Genomic DNA, 21529 nt, shown 5'->3' with positions numbered 1-21529 from the left:
CCCAGTCCTGCATCTGACATCTCGAAGGCCTCCATAAATGTGTGCAGAGTGAAGGAGCGCCATGTGTTTGGAGGTGTGTGCCTGTGTGTGTCTTGGGGAGGTTTTTGAGTCCTGAGCCTCAAGCACCCTCTGTGTTCCATCCCCAGACGAATATTCCCTCGGGGCCTACCAGAGGAGTTCGCGCTGGTGCTGACCTTGCTGCTGAAGAAGCACACCTTCCAGAACACGTGGTATTTGTTCCAAGTGACCGACGCAGATGGGTACCCCCAGGTAAGCCCAGCCCCTCCTCGCCCTCATGGCTCCTTGCGGGCGTCAGCGTAGTGCCAGTCCAATGCAGCTTTTAGATCAGTTTGGGATTCCTGGGGCTTCCCTGCTCCCACCAGGGTCCACCCTATTCTTTTAGGAGGTACTACTCAGTTTCCCCTCCTGTGAAATGACCTTGACTTTGCTATGCTTTAGCTCTAGGGCTCTGACTTTTTGTCCTGCCCTTTTCCCAATTCCACGCAGATTTCCCTAGAAGTCAACAGCCAAGAGCGGAGTCTGGAACTCCGGGCGCGGGGTCAAGACGGCGACTTCGTGTCCTGCATCTTCCCAGTGCCCCAGCTCTTTGACCTGCGTTGGCACAAGTTGATGCTGAGCGTGGCTGGACGCGTGGCCTCCGTCCATGTGGATTGTATCTCAGCCTCCTCCCAGCCTCTGGGGCCCCGGCAACCCATGCGGCCTGTGGGCCATGTATTTCTGGGCTTGGATTCTGAGCAGGGCAAACCAGTCTCGGTGAGTGCTAGGTTGGGCCCTTGCTTCTGCTTCCACCTTCTGGGAGCCTGAGTGAGCTCAGTCTGTATCTGGCCAGGTCCTTCCCTTGCCCCAAATCCTCCCTGGCTCTCCATGGGCCTCCAGATGCAGCCTGAGCTGGCCTTTAAGCCCTCCATGTTCTGGTTTCTACAGAGTCCACAGCATCATCTTTCTTTCCATCTCTCTGTGCAGCTCTGCTTTGGTCCACTCCCTCCTCATCACCCCGCTCACCGAGTACTTTCCTGCCTCCATGCCTTTGCCGGCACTGGGACCCCTGCCTGTCCTGACTTTCCTTACAGACTGTCCTTCTCTGCTAAGCAGGCCCAGCTTGCGTGGACCTCCTCTCCCTCTTTCCTGTACATGCAGTTTTGCTTTGCTTTTGGTGACAGCTCTATTCTTGATGGTCTCCCAAGCTAGACTGGACACACCCTGAGGTCAAATTGTGGGGTGGACATCTTTGTGCCTCATGGGGGGAGGCATGCAGGATATAGAACTTTTGATAAAAGAAAATGAAATTATCTTGTGTGTCCTCTGCAGTTTGATCTTCAGCAGGCACACATCTACTGTGACCCGGAGCTTGTGCTGGAGGAGGGCTGTTGTGAGATTTTGCCAGGGGGGGTGAGTGGTGGCCACACACAGCTGGTGGGGGTTGGTCACTGCCCAGGGGCACCATGTGCTGGAGACAGGATGGGGGTCTGGAAAGGGAGGTCTTAGAAAGAGTCTGCCTCTGTACTGACCCCAGTCCTTCCCCTGCACTGAACAGTGCCCCCTGGAGTCCTCCAAGGCCCGGCGAGACACTCAGAGTAATGAGCTCATCGAGATCAATCCACAGATGGAGGGCAAGGTCTACACTCGCTGCTTCTGCCTGGAGGAGCCTCAGAATAGCAAGGTGGGTGGGCAGGGCAGACACAAGAGAGACGCTCCTCCCCTGACCTACCAAGGTCTGCCACCAGACTCAGTTAGCCAAGTGGTGAAGGGCACTGGATGCCCTGTCCATTTGTACACCACCCTGTAGGACTCAGGGAGGCAGCCCACTGGGTGACCCTGTCCCCTCCCACCTGTTGGTATTGAAGCTGTGCCCGTCTAGCTTGGGCACTGCTCAGACCCTCAAGGATGCCACCTAGACCCTTCTGGTGAGACCAAGACCAGTCTTGCTGCCCAGGTAGCTTCTCCAGAACAGGGATACCTGGAGTCAGAGGCCTGGGCGTGCCGCTTCCCCTGGGCTCTCTCACTCGCCCAGCACCATGGCCAGCTGCCCTGTCCACTCCCAGGTTCTTTGGAGGTGGCAGGGAAGCCTGGTTCCTCCCTCAGCCCCGCCTCCTGGCCGGGCCCTTGATCCCTGTCCACCCGGGCTTCATGCCAGCCTTTGGCTGCAGGAACACAGAATCCCATTGATTCGCAGCCTTATTTTCTCCGACATCACATGGGCACCAGGGGGCGGGGGGGGAAAGGGCCGTCTGTGGGGGTGGCCTCAGGGACCTAAGTAGGCCCTTGATACTCTGGGAGGTGCCAGACGCCAGGCTGAGGAGATACCTGGGGCCCACGTGCCTGCCTGGGTGCCCCTTTCCGCACAGGCCCCAGAACTGCCTCAGGGTGTTTCCCTTTGCCCTGTCTGTCCAGGTGGAGGCACAGCTGACAGGAAGAATCAACCAGAAGGCTGAGAGGGGAATGAAGGTAGAGATGGTGGGCGGGGGGAGGAGCCTGTGGTGCCCTCTGTCTGCCCTGTAGGTGCCCCGTGCAACCCCTTGGAGAAGACACTCCACCCCCACTCTTCCTGCCTGGACCGAGCTCAGGCTGCGTAGGTGCCAGCTCTGAGCAGGAAAGAGACAGGGTGGGACAGACACAGTACCTGGCCCTCTCTGGAGGCAGTGCTTGAACCCTGAGTTTCCTGCTCACTCCCATGTCCCTCTCTTCCCAGGCCCATCAGGAGACAGCAGCTGATGAGGTGAGCCTCCCATGGGGGCTGGCTAACAGGCTTGGTTGAGGGGGTACACATGAACCCTTTGGACAAGGTCTTGGGGCCTGGGGCCTGTAGCCTGGGCATGGGGGTGACAGAGGCCTACACAACCCCCACGTTCCTCAGGGACCTGCCGCCTGCTCATGCCTGCCCCCTGCCTCTTCTTGGGTTGTGAGACAGTAGCCCTGGAGGACATTCCTGCTGAGTTGGCAGCAACTGGCCATGGGCCAGTTGGGAGAGCCCAAGCCCTGGTCATGGAACCCCTCATTTCTGCTCTTCACTCTGCCTTGACACGCTGCAGGACCCAGGGCCCACTGCTGCTCTGCTGTCTCCTCCTCTGGAAATGGCAAAATGGCTGTGGGTCTGGGTGGGTGGGAAATGAGGGGCCAGACTTGTTTTCAGGATTCCTGTCTTCATGCTGCTTTCAGATCATATGCAGGACACCACGTGTGAAGCTCTTTGGGGTGGCGCGTGTGCGTGTGTGTGTGTGTGTGTGTGTGTTGGGCAGGGGCAGGGTGTGGAGGGCTGATCCCCAGGGCTCAGAATTGACCTCCATGCCTGTTCTCTCCTTTCAGTGCCCACCCTGTGTCCACGGAGCCCGGGAGAGCAACGTGAGTGAATGGAGGGTGTGCAGGGTGGGGTGGCGAGGGCTGGGAGTGGATACTGCCTGGAGTCGGCTGGGCTGCCTCCTGGTTGAGGACAAGGGGGTCTTTGTGTATGTTTGCACTCCCTCCCTGCCTGTCTCCCTGAGCTAGGCCCAACCGCACCCCCACCCTGCCAAGCAAGGTCTGCGCAGAAGATGGCCTCCTGCCCTGTGTTGGGGTCCAGGGTGGAATGGGCATGGGGTGGTGGCTGGTAGGATGGGATCGGACTTGGCTGCTGATCCCGGCTCTGCGCTCCCCACGGGTGTCTGGCCTGCTCTGTTTGGAAGGCTTCACGTGTCACCTTGCAGGCCCAGGGAAGGGAAGGGCTGGCTTAACGCACAGCCCAGGGCCACATGTTATTCCAGGGCCTCAGTGGATTTTCCTCCTCTCCTTTGATAACTGGCGCTGGCCCAGCCTCCCTTTGGGGGTCCGGAAGGACAAGGGAGAGGGGCTCTATGTGAGCCCAGCTGGTACCCACCTGTGCCTCTTCCTTGGGCAGCATGCTCTTCCAGCCTGACGTTCTGAGTTGACATGCCACAACCTCATCTCCCTTTAGCTCCAAGCCTCCCTGATTTTGAGGGACTTCAGGAAGTACCCTCTCTGCTGCCTTTTCCGCTTTCTCTCCCGTCTTCCACCAAATCTAGTAAGGCTGATGGTCCCCAGATGTGCAGAGGTTACCATGGCAACTGAGTGCCATGTTATCCCAGCAACTTGGGGGTGGGGCTAGGCAAAGCCAGGCAGTTAGAGAAAGTAGATTAGACCCCTCTGCAAGATCCTAGAAAACAAGTCTTGCCCCTCATTTCCCACTGACCCAGTTTTAAAGCCATGGAAATAGAGTCTGCATACTGAAGGGGCTGGGATTCAGGCTCTGGGGTCCTGCCATTATGCTGTGTGACCCTGGCTGAATTGCTTGCCCTCGCTAGGCCCCTGGTTTCCTCCCTCTTCCCTAAGGTATAATACTCTCTTCTTTGTCCCCTCAGGTCACACTTGGTCCCTCTGGCCCCAAGGTGAGTCCTGACAGGTGCTCCTGCCTTCTTCGGTGGCCCCATCCCATCCCATAGCATGTAGCCCTGTGATCGTATGTTTATATCAGGACTGTCTGGACCAGACTGAGCATGGGGTGATTAAGCATGTGTGTGTTGGAGAGAGCAGGGGCTCATATGTGTACAAAGATGTCAAGAGCTGCCCTTCTCTGAAGGCCTACTGTGTGCTAGGCCCAGGGCCAGGGCACTCTCGTTGTCCTCCAGGGGAAACTGAGACCCTGCCGTGTGCACGTGTATATGACTGGGTGCGTCAGAGCCATTGTGTGTGGACGCAGCTATGTGCATCTCTGGGACACATGTTCACATGTGTAGCCCACTGGACCGGGTGTCGAGCCCGTATCCCTGAGTGCCTCGTGGTTCACAGAGCTGAGTGGTGGGGTGGGCAGGCGAGAGATGAGTTGCTCTTGCGTGTGCTCATGTGAGGTGCCTCTCAGAGCCAACCTCATGGAGAGTGGGCTGCGGGCTGGCTCTGTGCTGTCGCGCCTCTGGCACATCCCATTCTCCCTTCAACACAACCCTTGAGGCAGGAGTTGATGTGAAACTGAGGCTCAGAGAAGTGACATGACTTGCCCTGAGTCACATGCTGGCAAGATGTGAACTCAGACAGCCTGATCCTCAGCCATGGCGGGTTTCTGCCACCCTGTGTGTGTGTGACTTTGAATCTGTGTCTGTGTACTGCTCCGATGTGCTGCTTGTGAGCTGTGAGCTTGCACATGGGTGTGGGGGAAGTGATACCCTTGCCATGAGACTATAGGTTTGCCATATATGGCCTCTCGGGGTGGCAGGAGCATGTGGATGATGTGGAGTCCATGTGCTGCGTGCACGGTGGGGGGTGTGGCAGGGATAGATGCTTGGCACGTTCATGTGTGTGGGGGGTGCACATTCATGGGGTGGCTGGGTGGAGGAGCCCAGGAGTGGGGAGCACATTCTGGAGGCTCCCTTGTGCTCCTTCTGGTCACGAACACCATTCTGGCTTCACCCACAGGGAGGGAAAGGTGAACGAGGCCTGCCGGGTCTGTCAGGCCCCAAAGGAGAGAAGGGAGCACGGGTAGGTGGCCCCCATACCCGTACCCTTCCCAGCTGGGCCCTGGGTGGGGCAGGATGGGAGCCATCACCCCATCCTCTCAGCAGGAAGTTCGGCCCAGTGGGGGCTGAGGGGGTCCTTCTAGGGGTCAGTATGTGGAGTCCTCTATTTTCTAGGGATATCTGGGTCTTTCCTTGCACAGTGGGTCTAGGGTGACTCCCCTGGGAGGTCCCAGCTCAGATCCCGTTCCTCACCCCCAGGGCAGCGACTGTGTTCGAATCTCCCCGGATGCTCCACTTCAGGTAAGACCGGGAGGTGAGGCCCGTTTCAGGGCCAAGACGGGTCAGCTTCTCCGCACCCCGTCACACCAGCCCTGGGCCCGCTCAACACCTTGTCTCCCTGTTCAGTGTGCAGAAGGTCCAAAAGGAGAGAAGGGGGAGTCTGGAGGCTTGGTGAGTGTGGGACCAGGGAGGGGGCAGGGTGGCGGTACTGGCCCAGCATCTCCCTCCCTTTATCACTTCTTTTGTGCCCCTCCTCACCTCAGGGACCCTCAGGACTCCCAGGCTCAACAGGCCAGAAGGTAACAGGCCTGGATTTGGAGTAGTGGGTGTCGGGTGGCCTGTTCCCTGCAGCATGAGGAGGGAGGTGTCCAGGGGCTTCCTGGAAGATGGCCAGTCCCCCTCCCACGGCTCCAGCCCCTCCCCTCATCCCCACACCACCATACCTAGAGAAATGCCACAGCCTCCTGACTAGGGGCCTGCTGGGTTTGAGTCTCTTTCTGTTGTCTGCCCTCCTGGGAAGCCATCCATTTTCAGGGGAGGCAGAGACCAGGGCTCCGGAGTGCAGTTGGAACGCCCCAGCCTCTTCTTTCCCAGTCACTTTGTCTCTTTTTCCCCAGGGCCAGAAAGGCGAGAAGGGTGACGGAGGCATCAAGGGCTTGCCTGGAAAGCCAGGCCGCGATGTATGTTGCTGGGGACCCTCGCCCACTATGTCCCTGGCCTGGGTGGAAACGTGAGAATTTAGGCAGGCTTCCCACGCCCACCTCCCTGCTCAGCGGGCACACGGGCCAGGGAGGGGAGCAGCTATGCCCAGAGGCACAGCAAGAATGGGGACGAAAAGGCCTGCAGCCCAGGCCTCCAGGCCCCTGCCTCAGTGTCCTAAGAATGACGTTTGACAACCTTGGAGCATGGGGTTGGGGTCTGTGCTGGCGGGGAGCAGCAAGAATGGACAGGGGTTACTTCCTTGCCTGTCCCAGTGGGGAGGTGCCAGTCTGTCCTTCCACCCTGCCTCCCTCCCCACAGGGCCGTCCTGGAGAGATCTGTGTCATTGGGCCCAAGGGGCAGAAGGTAAGTGAGGGTCTGGAGGTAGAGAGGGCAGTGGGGCTGAGGTGGTCACTGACTCACCCTCACTTGTGTCTGTGCCAGGGAGACCCTGGCTTTGTCGGGCCTGAAGGTCTGGCAGGAGAACCTGGACCCCCTGGTCTTCCTGGACCCCCTGGGATAGGACTGCCTGGAACCCCCGTGAGTACCCCGTTGCCTCTCCTGCTGTCCTTTTCTGAGACCCCCTCTCTTACCCTGGTCAGGGCTGGGGAGGGTAAGGCCTTGTCCAGAGGTCCTGGTTGGAAGGGGTTTAGGGTAAAAGATCTCACTGTGCAATAGTGATGGGTCCCTGGGAGACTTTTACCCACTCTATTTTTCTGTACTCAGGGGGACCCAGGTGGCCCTCCAGGCCGGAAGGGAGACAAGGTAAGCCCAGGCAGAGTGTGGGCATATGGGGCAGCTCATTGCTCAGTAGGTAGGGAGGAGGAGACGGGAAGAGGGGCTTCCTGCAGCATGTCCAGGGAAGAGGTCAGGCATTTGGCTGAGGAGGCTTAGTTCAGCCCAGCCAGGCCCTTGGTGCTCACTGAGGTAGGCCTTGGCCTGTGTTCCAGATGGGCGGACAGGCAGACCTAAACCTAGTAATGACAAATTGGCTTTTATTGCAGGGCCCAAACCCACTTTAGGGCCTTGTGTCTTGATGAGCAGAAAGCCCTGGAAATGTCTTATCTGCTGAGCTTTCTCTGAGGTCACTCGGGACACCTCCTCACCCGTTACCCTGGCGAAGGGTACACAGAGGCCTCCTTTTCTACCTTCGTTTGTTTTAGTTAGACATGGAGAAGGACAGGGAATAAGAAGGGAGGTTTGCCAAACAGATGGACCAAATGGAGATGGGAGATTTGGCAGAGATTCTCTTGCCATTCACAGAGGGGACTGGGTGGGGAAGGGGAGAATGGGAAAGGTCACATCGTTTAACTTTCTTCTGACCACAGGGCAACTCTGGGACACCAGGAAAGGAGGGCCCTGGTGGGAAACCTGTGAGTGACCCTGATCTGGTGGGAGAGGGGCCCCTACCCAGCATGTCCCATCTGTTCTTCAAGACCTCCAGAGGGTGGGGGCTAGGTCCTTGGAACCTCTCTTGGCACTCCAGTCCTGCTCCCTGTCTCTGATGTCCCCTGCTTCTTCTCCAACAGGGGAAGCCAGGGATGCCAGGGTTGAAGGGAGAGAAGGTGAGTCCCAGGCCTGTTGCCCAAGGTTGGGGTGGGAATGGAAGCTCCTCTCTGCAGATGACACAGCTTCAAGGGCCTGGGCCCAGGCTCAGCCTTTCTCAGCCTGTGACATGTAGCTCTGCCATCCAGGTGGTCTGTGAATGAGGCAGGTGATTAGCTAGCTCTCTCTCAGCCCGAGCTTCTGCATCTGTCAATGGGACACATTCCTTCTTTATAGCTTGCTGTGGGGATGTAGTTTTGTGGTGTTCAGGACTTGTATCTTAGGGGTGCCAGGGATTGAACCCAGAGGTGCTTAATCACTGAGCCTCATCCCCAGCCCTTTATATTTTTTTATTTTGAAACAGGATCTTGCTAAGTTGCTTAGGGCCTCACTAAGTTGCTGGACTGACTTTGCACCTGCCATCCTCCTGCCTCAGCCTCCCAAGCTGCTGGGATTACAGGCCCACGCCACCACACCCAACCCTGCCATCTACTTCAATGTTGGGGACAGTGTGCTGGCCACCTACCCAGTGTCTAGAGCTGTTGCAGATGGGAGGCACTTGACCTTCTCCAAGGTTTTGAGCCCCATCCCATCCTCTTGTGGTCTTTCCTTTTTCTAGGGTGACCCCTGTGAAGTGTGCCCAACGCTGCCTGAAGGGTTCCAGAACTTTGTGGGGCTCCCTGGAAAGCCAGGGCCTAAAGGGGAACCTGGTGATCCTGCACCAGCCAGGGTAAGTGCCCTGAGGGACACCCCTCAAACACACACCTCACACACAGAGACCAACCCTGGGGGCATGATCATAGAGAGGAATGGGGCAGAGGGACTAGGTGCTTCTCATGGCCGCAGAGCTTATGGGCAGAAGGTCAAGGTGATAAGGGATATGAACCATAGAGCTTAGGGCTGAACTAGAGTGTCACCCCAGGTCTCCATGGCAACTTCCTAGGGCTTTCCAAGAGACTTTAGGATGCCTTTTGGGGAAGCTGGGGTAAAGCCGACCCTTATTGTGAATGAAACTGTGCCTGAGTCTGTCATTGGCTGAAGCGAAGGAAGGGAGTGGGCTGGGCTGGGCTGGGGTCTTGGCCTGGACTCCCACCCAATTCTCTCACAGATCCTCTGTTTCAGGAGGGCCTGCAAACTGTCGGACAGAAAGGCGATAGGGTACGTACCGGAGCTTTCCACTGGGGTAATTTCTCCTGGCCTCATTTCCCTCATTGGTTCCATGGGTTGACAAGTTATGTTTCTGGGGTGCTGACCTCAAAACCCTGGGTGTTTGAAGGGTTCGTGTTGTGTCACATTGCTGTCCTCCTATATGGCCAGGGAATTTGGGGTGCCCCAACATGCCCAGTCTCAGCCCGTAAACCATTGTTTTCTGCAGGGAGACCCTGGCATCCAAGGCATCAAGGGAGAGAAGGTGAGGGAGCCCCTGCCCTGGCTGCCCCTCCACCTACTCGGGGCCTTTCTGATCCCTTGTCTTCCTTCCCCAGGGGGAACCGTGTTCATCCTGTGGCTTAGTTGTAGGGGCCCAGCACCTTGGGCCCTCTACAGGGGCTATAGGAGACATGGACTTTCCTGGCTCTGGTTTGCCTGGCCTTCCGGTGAGTGACCCACACTTGCCACACTTGGTGGCCTTCCTGGCTGTTCAGGCCTCAAGTCTTGGAGCGGGGGGACCATGAGACAGGTGTCCTGAGCCTGCATCCTGATCCCTCCCTCCATCCCTGGGCTGCCCTGGGCTATTTACCTTGCGGCTTCCTCTGAGCCCCTTGAAGTGCCACTTGTAGCGCAGAAGAAACTGTCCAGCTATCTGCAGGGTGGGCCTCATATCTTCCTCTTTCTGGTTGGACACTGGGACACTGGGGTCTTGGGAACAGGGAGGTGCCTTGACTCTGTCCTGGTTGTTTTTCAGGGGAAATCTGGGGCTCCAGGGCTAAAAGGAGAGAAGGTGAGACCTGGGCTCGATGCCAGGGGTGCCAGGGCTTCTTGGCAGGGAGGCAGGGCAGGGGTGGCCCTGGGCAGGGCACAGGGGTAAGAGATCAAGCTGTAAATTCACAGTGAAATGCATTCATCAGTGTTTTGCAGACCACAGTCAAAGAATTTATTTCTGAGAGCCTTCATATTCTCCGGGATATTTCCATAGTGTTTAATGATAATCTAAAACTATTAAGCACATTCAATACTACCTTATAATAAAATAATATTCAGCACTTCTTTTCTGCTTATTATGTGCTGGGCGCTGTTCCAAGCCTTGCACGTATATTAATTTTTTTTTATCCTTCCCAAACCTTGTGGGGAAGCTGGCTATTATTCCCATTTTAAAGATGAGGAAAGAGAAGCAGAGAAAGGCCGAGTAAGCTGCCCAAAGCCACATGGGTGTTTGAATGCAGAACTGGGATTGGAGCCCAGAAGTCTGGCTCCAGAGTCTATAATCTTCACTGCTCGGCCGGGTCACTCAATTTCAGTGCCCGTGTTAACGTTTGTATTTATGATTGTGTTAGAGACAAATGACAGCATTGAACTTCTAATGGGGTGTTACTCAAATGAGGGGTTCTGGGGGCGTACCAGTGCTCAGCGATACGTGTGCAGGCTCCACGCTCACAGGCAACCCTCTCGGCATTTCCCAGATAGAGTTTTTGCATGTCCCCCTTCCCCCAGCCCCGCCACCTGCTTCTTCTCTCATCTTTTCTATGTCAGCAAATGGCATCGATTCAGATCCCCAAATCCCAAACCTGGTGTCATCCTTGAGTCCTCCCTTCCCTCTCTCACCCTCCCCTCCGTCCGATCCAGCGGCAGGCCCTGGCAGTTCTGCCATAGTGTCTCCCTGAGCCTCCCCTGCTCCTCTCTACCTCCACTACCACCACCTGCGTCTGGGTCCCCGTCATTTCTCACCTGGATGGCGGCAGCTCCTCTGGCCTGCCTGGGGCCACTGCAGCCCTTCAACAGTCCATTTATCATCCAGTAGCTGATGTGGCTTTGTAAAAAGGAACTCAGATCACATTTTCTCCCTGCTTACAATTCTTCTGGGACTCGACTTTGCACCAGTCCTGCTGGGCTTCACCCTGGATGACCCCGCCCTGCCTTCCTTTCCAAGTCTGTCTGGGTCTTTCTCTCCTCTGCTTTACTGTGCTTTAGCCATACTGGCCCCGCTTCTGTCCGGAATATTTCGAGACCATTCCCACCTGTGAAATTCTCCTACCAGAAACATCTAGAACATTTTCCCCTCTCACCTCCCCCCTCATCTTTTACCAGCTGACCTATTTTCATCTCTCAGGTAATAATCGCGTTGTTACTTCTCTGACCACCTTGTCTAAAATGAGCTCGTGTCTTCCTCTGTCCTCACCTTGGTTGTCCCCTTCATAGCATTCGTCACTGTTTATGATCATTGTTTAAAAGGTTCCAAGCTGTTCACATACCCAACACCTAGCCCCGTGCACAGTGCAGAAGGGCATTCAATAAACAGCAGCTGGATAAACGAGCGGGTGCCCTCTGGATGCTGGGTCTGGGGTGAGGGTGGCTCTGGGCTTCTGAAGTGAGACAGAAAGTGGAAACATAGCTTCTAGGCAGTGACTAGCCATCGACTCTCTTGGGGACTTGGGGAACTCCCTTTCCCTCTCCAGGCAGGAGATAAGAGGGTGGCCTCAACGTCCCAAGGGGCTGCTCTTGTGGTTCCAGGCTTGGGATCACTCTCTGTAGCCTCATCCTGCCTTTGACCATTTGTTCTCATTTGACCCTCAGGGTAATTTCGGGGATGCTGGACCAGCTGGCAGTCCGGTAAGGATGCTTTGGATGGCAGCAGCTCGGGTCAGGAGGAGGGCAAGGGGGGAGGTTCTGCCCACTGCCCGGGAGCTGATGGGCTTGGGCTGTGCCTCTGCATGGCCCAGGGTGATGCTGGCATCACATGTGACTCCTTCTCATGTAGGGGCCCCCAGGACCTGTGGGACCAGCAGGTATCAAAGGGGCAAAGGTGAGTCTGGGGCATCCCCGTGTGCAGCGGGACATACACCTGAGATAGACACTCGTCTTGCTCTGCTGTTCATCCTATGGGCTCCTCACTGCCTGTAGGGTAAAATCCACCTCCTTAGCATGGCGTCAAGACTCTGACGACCTGGTCCCCACCTTGATTTCTCTCCTGCATCCCCATAGTCTCTCCCAGCAGAGGTGCTGTGTCAGATCTGGCTGTATTCTGCAGCCCCGGATCCCAAGTGGAGCCCTAGAGCCCCAGGGCCTATGGACCCCTAAACTGGCCTCCTTGCTTGCAGGGGGAGCCTTGTGAGCCGTGCCTAGCACTGTCCAAGCCTCAGGATGGGGATGGCCGAGTGGTGCATTTGCCTGGCCCGACTGGAGAGAAGGGGGAGCCTGGGCTCCCAGGCTTTGGCCTTCCAGGAAAGCAGGTGGGTCCGGGGAGCCTCTGAAGGTGGCTGTGGGCAGGGCTGGAGAGAGTGGAGGAGTACTTCCTGCGTCTCTTGACTCCCTGGGCAGTGGAGAGCAGTGGGGTCGATGCCCCGTCTCTTGCACAAGGTATCCTGATGAGCTCTGTTCTTTGTCCTGGGACACAGCACAGGAGGGCCGGCAGGAGGAGCAGCACCCTCAAACCAGACAGGCCTGGCTTCTAATCCCAACTCTGCCTTTTATTGGATCTTTGGCTTGAACGCATCAATTCTGTTCTCTGTGCCTCTGTGTTCTGCTGTGGAGTGTGGTAAAGCTGCCCACGTGTGAGGCAGTGAGCAGCAGACACAGGCACTGCAGAAGTGACCTTGAGGGCCCTGGGCACTCTTGTTACTGCTTTAATAGTAACATCAAATGGCGGCCCAGGGGATGCTATGTGCCATGTGCTGCTTCACACATATCAGCTCTTCTCACTTATCTCACCAGAACCCCATGGGGCAGAAGCTTCTGCTATTTTATCACCTCCATTCAACAGATGGGTAAACTGAGGCACATGGGAAGGGTAATCCGTTCACATCACACAGGCAAGGAGTGTGGCTCAAATCTCCTCTCCACCTACACAGATTCCTCCACTAGCTGAGAGCAGAGTGTCTGTTTTGCTTTCTGTGGTGTCCCCTGGTCTGACACGGTGCTGGGTGCTCAGGCGTGTCCAGTTTGGGTGAATGGGTACTGGGAATGCTCTCTCCCCAGGGCAAGGCTGGAGAGCGTGGACTGAAGGGGCAGAAGGTGAGAGAACCCGGGGGGCATGTGGGGGTGGCCAGCTCTTCCAGATGCCCTCCTCCCTTCTTTTCCTGGTTGACTTGTGTCCGCTCTGCGCGCCCTTCCCAGCCCCCAGCCCCAGTGAGGGACCGTGAGTGCCTGTGAGTGCCCACAGGTCCTAAGGGGGCAACCCACCCCCTGCTGGGCCACCCCCACACTCTTTGAACTCTACTTCTTAAAGGGTGATGCTGGGAATCCTGGAGACCCTGGAACACCGGGCACCACAGGACAGCCGGGACTGTCAGGAGAGCCTGGGGTTCGGGGCCCTGCAGGGCCGAAAGGAGAAAAGGTCAGCCAAGGGGGCAGTTCGCTGCATGGGCAGGAAGAAACCAGGTGGAGCGTGAATGAGGGGAGAATTGCAGGACAAGCCATGAGCCTCAAAGGAGGCCGGAGTCACTGGGTGGAGGCTCTGAAGCTCTTTCCACTTCTGAGCATCGGGGACCTATTTTGATTTCCCAGGCTGAGGTTGGGGCAGTAGAGAGGTAGAACTTCCAGAGGGACATGGGGCCCCCTTTTAGTGCTTCCTGACCTGGTTGTAGCCCTGGCTCACTGGCTCCTGTCTACCTATTCCTGGCCAGGGTGAAGGCTGCACTGCCTGCCCCAGCCTGCAGGGGGCGCCAACCAACATGGCTGGGCTGCCTGGGAAGCCTGGCCCCAAAGGAGAGCAGGGCCCGGAAGGTGTGGGCCGGCCTGGCAAACCGGTGAGCTCCAGCTTCCTGCCCTCTGGTCCTTCCCTGCCCGGGATTTGCCTTCTCTTCCTCCTGCCCCGCTTTCCCTGTGGTGATTCCACAGGCTCCCTTGTGCCTTTCAGGGCCAGCCTGGTCTACCAGGAGTCCAAGGACCCCCAGGACTGAAGGGCATACAGGTATGTGTGGGGCCTGGACTGCAGCTGTGTGGATGAGGGTAGGGACATTTGAAGTCGAGGGCTTGGAGGGGCATGTGGACGGGTACAGAGTGGGGAGAGGGTAAAGGCTGAGAAGGTAAAGGGGAAGGGGCTGGGGAGAGGGGGAAGGGCAATTTACGGATCTTGAGTCAGGGGTTGTACCTCTACCTCTTCAGGGGGAGCCAGGACCTCCGGGAATGGGAGCCCAGGGGCCCCAGGTGAGTCTCCAGCCCTACCTCTGCCTGCCTACCTCCCTTTGCCTACCAGCCAGCCCACTCCCATCTACTCCCCAAAACACAAACCCTGCTGCCCCCAGATACTCGAGGGCCCATTTCTGGGACCAGGTGTGGGACGGCAGCCCTGGCCTGCTGTTGCTTGTCAGGGTCATGGCTTTAACCCCCATCTCTGACCCTCGGGGTCTCCTTGGGGAGCTCCCCTGACTTTGGGCTGGTAGATACCCCACACTAGACCAGGTCTGCCAATGGGGTGGGGCCAGTGGGGCAGGCTGGCTGGCGCTGCCGTGTCTCAGTCCGCCCTTTCTGACTTACAGGGAGAACCTGGAGTCCAGGGCGCACCGGGCATTCAGGTACGTCTGCCTCGGGCCTGATGGAGACTGGCAGGGGAAGGGGCCAGTCTCGGAGGATCAGAGATAGCTGACGTGTTTCCATCTGCAGGGATTTCCGGGACCTCGGGGACCACCTGGCCCTACTGGCGAAAAGGGTGACCAGGTGAGCCTCTGCCTCTGTGAGTGCTGGACCCTCGGGGCTTTTGGGTGTCCGAACCCCTGCAGGGGACTTGGGGGCAGAGGCTGAATGACGCCCACCAGAGGACTGTCCAAGACCAGCCTGGTACATCACCGCTGCTGGATCATGCTGACCTCTCATCTTGCCCCTGCAACCTTTGTGTCCTCTCTTCCCCAGGGATCTCCAGGGGCAAAAGGAGCCACCGGATCTGTGGGACCCCCTGGTGCCAGTGTCTCTGGACCTCCGGTAAGAGCCCCCTCTGTGCTCCATGCTGGGGATATTGCTGGAACCACGACTCTGCTGCTGGGAGGAGGACACGGAGCTGACCCTGCCTGTCCCACAGCTTGAGCAAGGGAGGAGAGCATCCCTCGGCCGAGGGGAAGGAAGGTGCCGCGGGGGAGAGCCCTTGGGTTGTAACAAAAACCATCACTGCCCTTTTTTTCCCTCCGCTCTGTTATTTTTTAGAAATATTTTTATCATTTTTTCCTTTCAATTCACATGTAATGGTTGCACATATTTGTGGGGTGCTGCATGATCATTTGAGTCCACACACACAGCCTGTAACGTTCAGGTCAGGGCCCTTGGCATTTCCGTCTCCTCTTCATTTCTTTGTGTTTGGAGCCTTCAGCTCTTCTGCTTCTTCTCAAATACTTAATAGGTCATGGTGAACTGTAGCCACTACTGTGCTGCAGAGCACTAGAAATGGTTCCTCCTGTCTGCCTGAGTTTTAGTACCAGCCTCCCTCTGTCCTTCCCCCTTGACCTCTAGAAATCACCTTTCTACTCTCTTCAACTTTTGTTTTGGCGGCAGGGTGGGGGAGTACCAGGGATTGAGTTCAGGAATGCTCAACCACTGAGCCACATCCCCAGCCCTATTTTGTATTTTATTTAGCGACAGGGTCTCACTGAGTTGCTCAGCACCTTGCTTTTGCTGAGGCTGGCTTTGAACTCAAGATCCTCCTGCCTCAGCCTCCCAAGCCACTGGGATTACAGGCGTGCACTGCCATGCCCAGCTTACTCTCTTCAACTTTGAGATCGACTTTTTTAGTTTCTGCAGAGGAGAGAACATGCCCACCGCTGTGTTTTGAGCAGCAGCCATGCTAAGGCCCTGTGCTAAGCTCTGGACACAGACTCACTTCCTTCTCAAAACAGCCCTTGAGGGCAACTGTTATTGTCCCGGTTCCCTAGATAAGGAAACTGAAGGCCAGAGACCAAGGGGCAAATTCAAAAACTTGAAACCTGCCCTATACTTCCAACCCTGGAGCCATTAGAGACCATCTATACCGGTATTGCCGGGTAGAATGGTTGGATCCATTCTGCACTGCCCAAGAAACAATCCCAGTGTTACAAAGACATTTCCACTGAACAAATTGCATAGATTAAGTAATAATAAGTGCATTTTCTCATTTTAGTCATCAAAGACCTGTCTAATAGTCAGCTTCTACTCCATGTGAACCCACTAGAACTTTACAAGATGATATAATTTTAGCCTAAATCAAAGAAATGCTACCTTTCAGCCAGCTTGTGCCATGCTGGGTCGTGGGCAAATGTATAATTTTTCTTGAGCTTTTGGTGATGTTGAAAATAGCCCAGTGAACCGCATCCTTTTCTATCTTTGTGGATCCCTAGAGAAATTCTTGTTCCAGTTTGGGAATCACTGATGGATTCCTCCTGAGGGGCCGAAGCCCAGAGCGGGCAGGGACCTGCCCAGGTCCACATGGCCAGTCTATAGTGCTCCACAGAGCGGGGCGGCAGGGCTCCTCCCAGTCCCAGGGAGCTGCAGGGTGAAGGCAGAGATGGGTCCTGGTCCTGAGGGAGCTTTGTGCCCCGGGTGTGACTGTGGAGGGTCCCCCAGAAGGCCGCTGTGGACGCCTCCTGCGCATCCTGACTGGACTCTGGGCCCGAGCAGACCTATTCTCAAGCCACTATCCCTTCTGGAGCATTCTCAGCCTCTTCTCCCCCTGAATCCCACAGGAGGCTTCCCAGTCCCACCCCATACTCACTAGCTGTGTGACCTTAGGCAAGTGACAACGTCTCAGAGTCTCCAATTCCTCGGTGATAAGAAGAGGGGCTGAAATCCTTTTCTCCCAGCTCAGTCAGCTGAGGTGGCTTTCGTGACAGGGAGCTTTGTATCGGGCACTCAAGTGAGAAAGGGGAGCAGGGACTCGCCCCACAGCCTGGGTGCTGTTGTGGAGTTTCTCCCAGCCTCGACTTCTCACGGGTGGAGTGGACCCAGCCAGCCTTCTTCCAGGCTCATGGCCTTCTTCTTTGCTCATGGCCTCAGTCTCCTCCAGAATATGGTGGCCAGCAAGGCTGGCTGCTTCTGTTTGTCCCCACTGCCCTTCTCTGAGGCCGGCTAGATGGCTGGCTGCTGTCCAACCCCACCCACTCACTCTGGGCTCTCTCCCTCCAGGGCCGTGATGGGCAGCAAGGACAGACTGGACTTCCGGGAGCCAGAGGGATGCCGGTGAGCGCGGTGGCGTGGGCGGCAGGAAACAGCCGGTCCTGCCTCTGCACCCATTTCCTCACTGTCCTGCTCCTTCTCTGCAGGGCGAAAAGGGATCTCGAGGAGAGAAGGTAAGTCCCAAGGACTGTGGCCACTGCTCTGGGGGAATTAGCAGCCCCTCGAGCCCCACACCCAGGGGAATCTGTGCATATGGTGGCGGCCCCAGACCGGAGGACAGGAGCCGAGGAGACAGCCCGGACTCCCTGCTGTCCAGGGGCCCCAGGTACTCCCTACTTCACATGTTTTCCCAGGACTTAACCAGGATCGCAGGAGGCTGGAGAACTCCAAGGCCCTCTTAAGAACTAGCTGCATTTGCAAATGGAGTCCGAGTCAGAGGATGGGGCAGGAAGTGAATTGGGAAGAACTAGAGGGGAGAAGGCAGGGAGGTGAGGGTCCAGGCAGAAGGCCCTGGAGGAGCCGGGCTGCAGCAGGCGAAGCTGCGGTAGGACAGCTGTGCAGCTGCAGGCAGTGATGCAACCAGATGACAACAGTGGCGGTGGCGGCTGTCCGTCCCTTGTGCATGCTTGTCATGCGGCAAAGCTGCTGTACACATTAATCTGCTCCGTCCTCATGAGAGCCTCTGCAGGCCAAATCATTATCCCCATTTCACAGATGAGGAGACTGAGGCCCACGGGTGGACACTGAGGTCCACTGAGGGCAGATTCTGGATTTAAGCCCTGGCTCTCTATCTCCAGAGCCTAGGCTGACTCGCAGATGTGGGCACCGCCTCTCACCAAGCTCTTGTCTTTCCAGGGCGAGCCAGGGGAGTGCACTTGCCCCCCTCGAGGAGACCCCATCTTCTCTGGGATGCCGGTAAGTGGTGCTGCAAGCCTTTCCCGCTGGGGGAGAGGCCTGGCTTCCAGCCTCGCCTGGTGCCCAGTGTGCGAGGGCCCCGCAGGGCTTTGCGCCCCAGCCAGCCGCCGCCCCCGCAGCCCTGCGCTTGGTGTAGACGTTGCCTGTAACCTCTCCCCTTCTTTTGCGACTCCCACTCCCACCCAGGGTGCTCCGGGACTTTGGATGGGCAGCTCCTGGCAGCCGGGCCCGCAGGTGTGTGTCGCTTGTCTCCTCTGTCTCTCCTCTTGTCCGCCAGCGCCCCGCGGCTTGCCCACCTGGACTGGACACTGCTGCCCCCAGCCATGGGGCGGAGCTCTCTCTTCTGGCTCTGATTCTATCGTCTCTCCCTCAGGGTCCCCCAGGTGTCCCTGGACCTCCAGGCCCCCCAGGAATGCCCGGGCTGCAGGTAAGAGGGAGAGGAGAATGAGGGACTCAGGGTCAGGCTTGTGCACACTTGGTGACCGCTCCATGCTGGACCTGAGGATGCTGATCCCCTGCACTCGCCACATTTGCCTGTCTTGTCTCACTGGTCACGTGTTCCTACCAGCGGGACATGGAGGACCCATAGATGCTCAGGCCAGGCTGTGCACACACCCAGGGACCTCACCAGTGGGTACTAAGCTCAGGCCTTGGTCGCCTCCCGGAACCCAGAATCTGGGTCAAATCCAAGTCCCTTACCCTGGTACAGAGCTCGCCATTTTGGAGCAGGGTTCGCCATTCATTCATCCGTGAAACACACATTTTGCATGTCTGCTATTTTCCAGGCACTGTGTTAGGTGCTAAGATACAGCATCAGACAAAAATAAAAACGTCTGCCCTCTCGGAACTTGCATCCTACTAGAGGAGACAGGCAATAAGCAAGATAAAGAAATGGAATGTAGTATTTTGTAGCAAGTGGTATGTGCCCAGGAGAAAAATAAAGCAGGGTGGGGATAGGAAGCAGGAGGGCAGGAAAGACGTTTGTGAAAAGTCAGGGACATTTGAATAAATACTTAGCAAATGCAGAATGAACCCGTCAGGGAAATGGCTCCTGGCAGGGAAGGCAGTCAGGGCAAAGGCCCAGAGGTGGGAAGGTGCCTGATGTGTTTGAGGAACAACAAGGAAGCCAGAGATAGGGAGTGGGGAGTTGAGGAATGTGTGCCATTTTAGTAGAGTTTGCATTTCGGAGCTAGGCATCCTGTATTGGAATCCCAGCTCTGCCATGCTAGCTGTGTAATGCTGGGCAAGTTACTTAACCTCTCTCTGTCTCAGTTCCTTCATCTGGGGATAATTACAGCACCGATCTTAGAGGAATTTTTGTGGGTATTAAAAAAGTGACCCCAGGTGAAGTATAGACTGTTGCTGGCACATAATAAATATTCAGGAGGCGTCAGCTGCCATTACTGTCATGATGGCTGCTTTTATTGTTTTACATCCATTCTTTCATTCATTTGAGCCCCACATCAAACCCAAGAGGAAGGTGGTGTTATCCCAGCTGGGCAAGCAGAGCTCTGAGAGTAAAGTGTGGTGTCCAAGGTCACACGCCCAGGAATGGGCAACCTGGCCTGGGGCTTCCCCATGCAGAGCACGTTCTGTTCCCAGCCTCTCGGGACAGTGCATACCAGGAACGAGAGCCACACCATGTGCCTGGCAGCCCCACATTTGCTGAAAGCGTCCAGACTTTCTGTGCAGTGCCAGGAAGTAGTGATTTGTCTGCAGGGGGCTTGCAGTTTGCTTGGGGAGGCTGGGAATAATTTCGAGGTGACCCAGTAGCAAGTGAGAGCTGACGTGGTGCGGATCCTGCCAAGCCATGCCGGGGTGGGACAGCCTGACTGCTGAGTCTGGTCCTCATGTGGCGCCTGTGACAGAGACCATGGCCAGGCTGTGCTGACAAGCACCTGTGCTGCACCAGGCAGAGTACAGGAGGGCCGAGCAGCTCCTCCCTTCGGGTTCAGAGAGAGGCTCAGAGATGCACAACCCTCACCTGCCCAAGGCTGCAGAGCCCTGGTGCCTATTTACTGCATCTCATCCGGATCCATTTCATAGATGGGGAAACTGAGGCACAGAGGTTAGGACATGTGCCCAAGAGAGTCTAGCTAGTAGGTAGTCGAGTCCAGACTTAAACTTGGGCTGCACTTTTCTACAGTAGAACAACCCAGGGACATTGAGTTCTGGGAGGACAGGAAAAGAATCACAAAGTCTCAGGCTCAGACTAACACGCCAGCCCCGAAGAATGGAGCAGGGGTGAATCACCACCGTCGTCATCACATTCAAGTCCCTGTGCCGGGCACGGTTCTAAATGCTGGTGGCTCTGGGGCTGGAGCGGGCTGGGTGGAGGCTGGCTGCAGGTCTGACCCAGGCCTGGTAGTGCCTGCCCTGGGGCGGGAGGGTGCGGAGGAGGAGGAGGAGGAGGAGGTGAGGGGTTCCGTTGCTGGAAGCTGGGACTTGAAGGGAGGCCAGATCTCAGAGTGGGCCAAGGAAATCCTGCACAGGGAGGAGCAGGCTGAGCAGCGGCGCGTTCACTCAACACATATTTAATGCACACTCCTCCACGTTGGGCACTGGGGTTCAAAATGGAGCGTACTCCCCGCCCCTGTAGCATATTTAATATGCAAATGTGTGTGGCGAATCTGCAAGGGCAGCTGAGCGGCTGCCTGGCACTGTGAACAAGAGTGTCCCAACGCATCCCCAGCTGTGTACTAAGCCCCTTGCAGCTATAAACAATCACTGTCTTGCAGACAAGGAAACTGCAGCTTGCCCCTCCACGTGACCTGCCATAGCTATACGTGTAGCCGGTGTGGCCTAGCCGGGACTGATTGGCATCTGGAGATGTCTTTTGAGGGATGATGTGGAAATAGTGGGAAAGAGGTTTGGGAACTGGTGGTCGTCACTGATTCTCAGTTCCACGGCCTGCTTGAGTTGTGATCTTTTACACATTATTTACCTTCTCTGAGATCTTTGTTTTTAAGATGAGATTAAGCACCAAGTTCACCAAGACAGCTGCAGTTAAACGAGAAAATACAGGAAAGTTAGTGAAGAAAAAAACAGTGGTTACTCTAGGGAAGACCCGCTGACCAATATCTGACCGTCCCCTGCCGTGTAGGGAAGGTACTTCCAGTGAGGCTGTGGCCACTCCTCTGCGCTCCTTGGCTCCTTCTCCAAGCCACCTGGAAACTTTCGAGCTAAGAATAGACAACAGCCTTGTGCTGGCCCGGGCTCTCAGTTCTGCAGGATGAGGGAAAGGGCTGAAGAGAGGGAGAGCAGGGCAGGGCCAGAGAGGGGTCTGCTCACTCGCATCTGTCTCTTGCACAGGGAGTGCCTGGGAACAACGGCTTGCCAGGACAGCCCGGGCTCACTGCAGAACTGGTGGGTACCAGCCAGGACTCACTGTCCGTCGCCCT

At 56.6% G+C, this 21529-nt stretch overlaps 1 protein-coding gene across 1 annotated transcript in view; it reads left to right on the top strand.

Moving 5' to 3' along the window:
- The window catches only part of COL16A1 (collagen type XVI alpha 1 chain), a 47821-nt gene that overhangs the window by 4824 nt on the left and 21468 nt on the right, over positions 1-21529 (top strand). Inside the window, exons 5-44 of the mRNA XM_079153109.1 lie at positions 147-270; positions 508-774; positions 1330-1410; positions 1556-1681; positions 2413-2466; positions 2711-2737; positions 3325-3360; positions 4374-4400; positions 5422-5484; positions 5721-5762; positions 5868-5912; positions 6005-6040; positions 6359-6421; positions 6762-6806; positions 6885-6980; positions 7167-7205; positions 7769-7813; positions 7970-8005; positions 8605-8715; positions 9108-9143; positions 9361-9396; positions 9470-9580; positions 9889-9924; positions 11715-11750; positions 11899-11943; positions 12239-12370; positions 13116-13151; positions 13366-13473; positions 13763-13885; positions 13996-14049; positions 14244-14285; positions 14618-14653; positions 14742-14795; positions 14988-15056; positions 17223-17276; positions 17360-17386; positions 18069-18128; positions 18315-18362; positions 18502-18555; positions 21441-21494. Of these exons, the coding sequence (XP_079009235.1) occupies positions 147-270; positions 508-774; positions 1330-1410; positions 1556-1681; positions 2413-2466; positions 2711-2737; positions 3325-3360; positions 4374-4400; positions 5422-5484; positions 5721-5762; positions 5868-5912; positions 6005-6040; positions 6359-6421; positions 6762-6806; positions 6885-6980; positions 7167-7205; positions 7769-7813; positions 7970-8005; positions 8605-8715; positions 9108-9143; positions 9361-9396; positions 9470-9580; positions 9889-9924; positions 11715-11750; positions 11899-11943; positions 12239-12370; positions 13116-13151; positions 13366-13473; positions 13763-13885; positions 13996-14049; positions 14244-14285; positions 14618-14653; positions 14742-14795; positions 14988-15056; positions 17223-17276; positions 17360-17386; positions 18069-18128; positions 18315-18362; positions 18502-18555; positions 21441-21494 (2614 nt within the window). The remainder of the gene's footprint in view (positions 1-146; positions 271-507; positions 775-1329; positions 1411-1555; positions 1682-2412; positions 2467-2710; positions 2738-3324; positions 3361-4373; positions 4401-5421; positions 5485-5720; positions 5763-5867; positions 5913-6004; positions 6041-6358; positions 6422-6761; positions 6807-6884; positions 6981-7166; positions 7206-7768; positions 7814-7969; positions 8006-8604; positions 8716-9107; positions 9144-9360; positions 9397-9469; positions 9581-9888; positions 9925-11714; positions 11751-11898; positions 11944-12238; positions 12371-13115; positions 13152-13365; positions 13474-13762; positions 13886-13995; positions 14050-14243; positions 14286-14617; positions 14654-14741; positions 14796-14987; positions 15057-17222; positions 17277-17359; positions 17387-18068; positions 18129-18314; positions 18363-18501; positions 18556-21440; positions 21495-21529) is intronic.

Source organism: Sciurus vulgaris, assembly GCF_902686455.1.
Source record: "Sciurus vulgaris genome assembly, chromosome: 1".
NCBI classification, from domain to species: domain Eukaryota; kingdom Metazoa; phylum Chordata; class Mammalia; order Rodentia; family Sciuridae; genus Sciurus; species Sciurus vulgaris.
The sequence above is the reverse complement of the archived record's forward strand: the minus strand, read 5'-3'. Positions and strand labels throughout refer to the sequence as shown.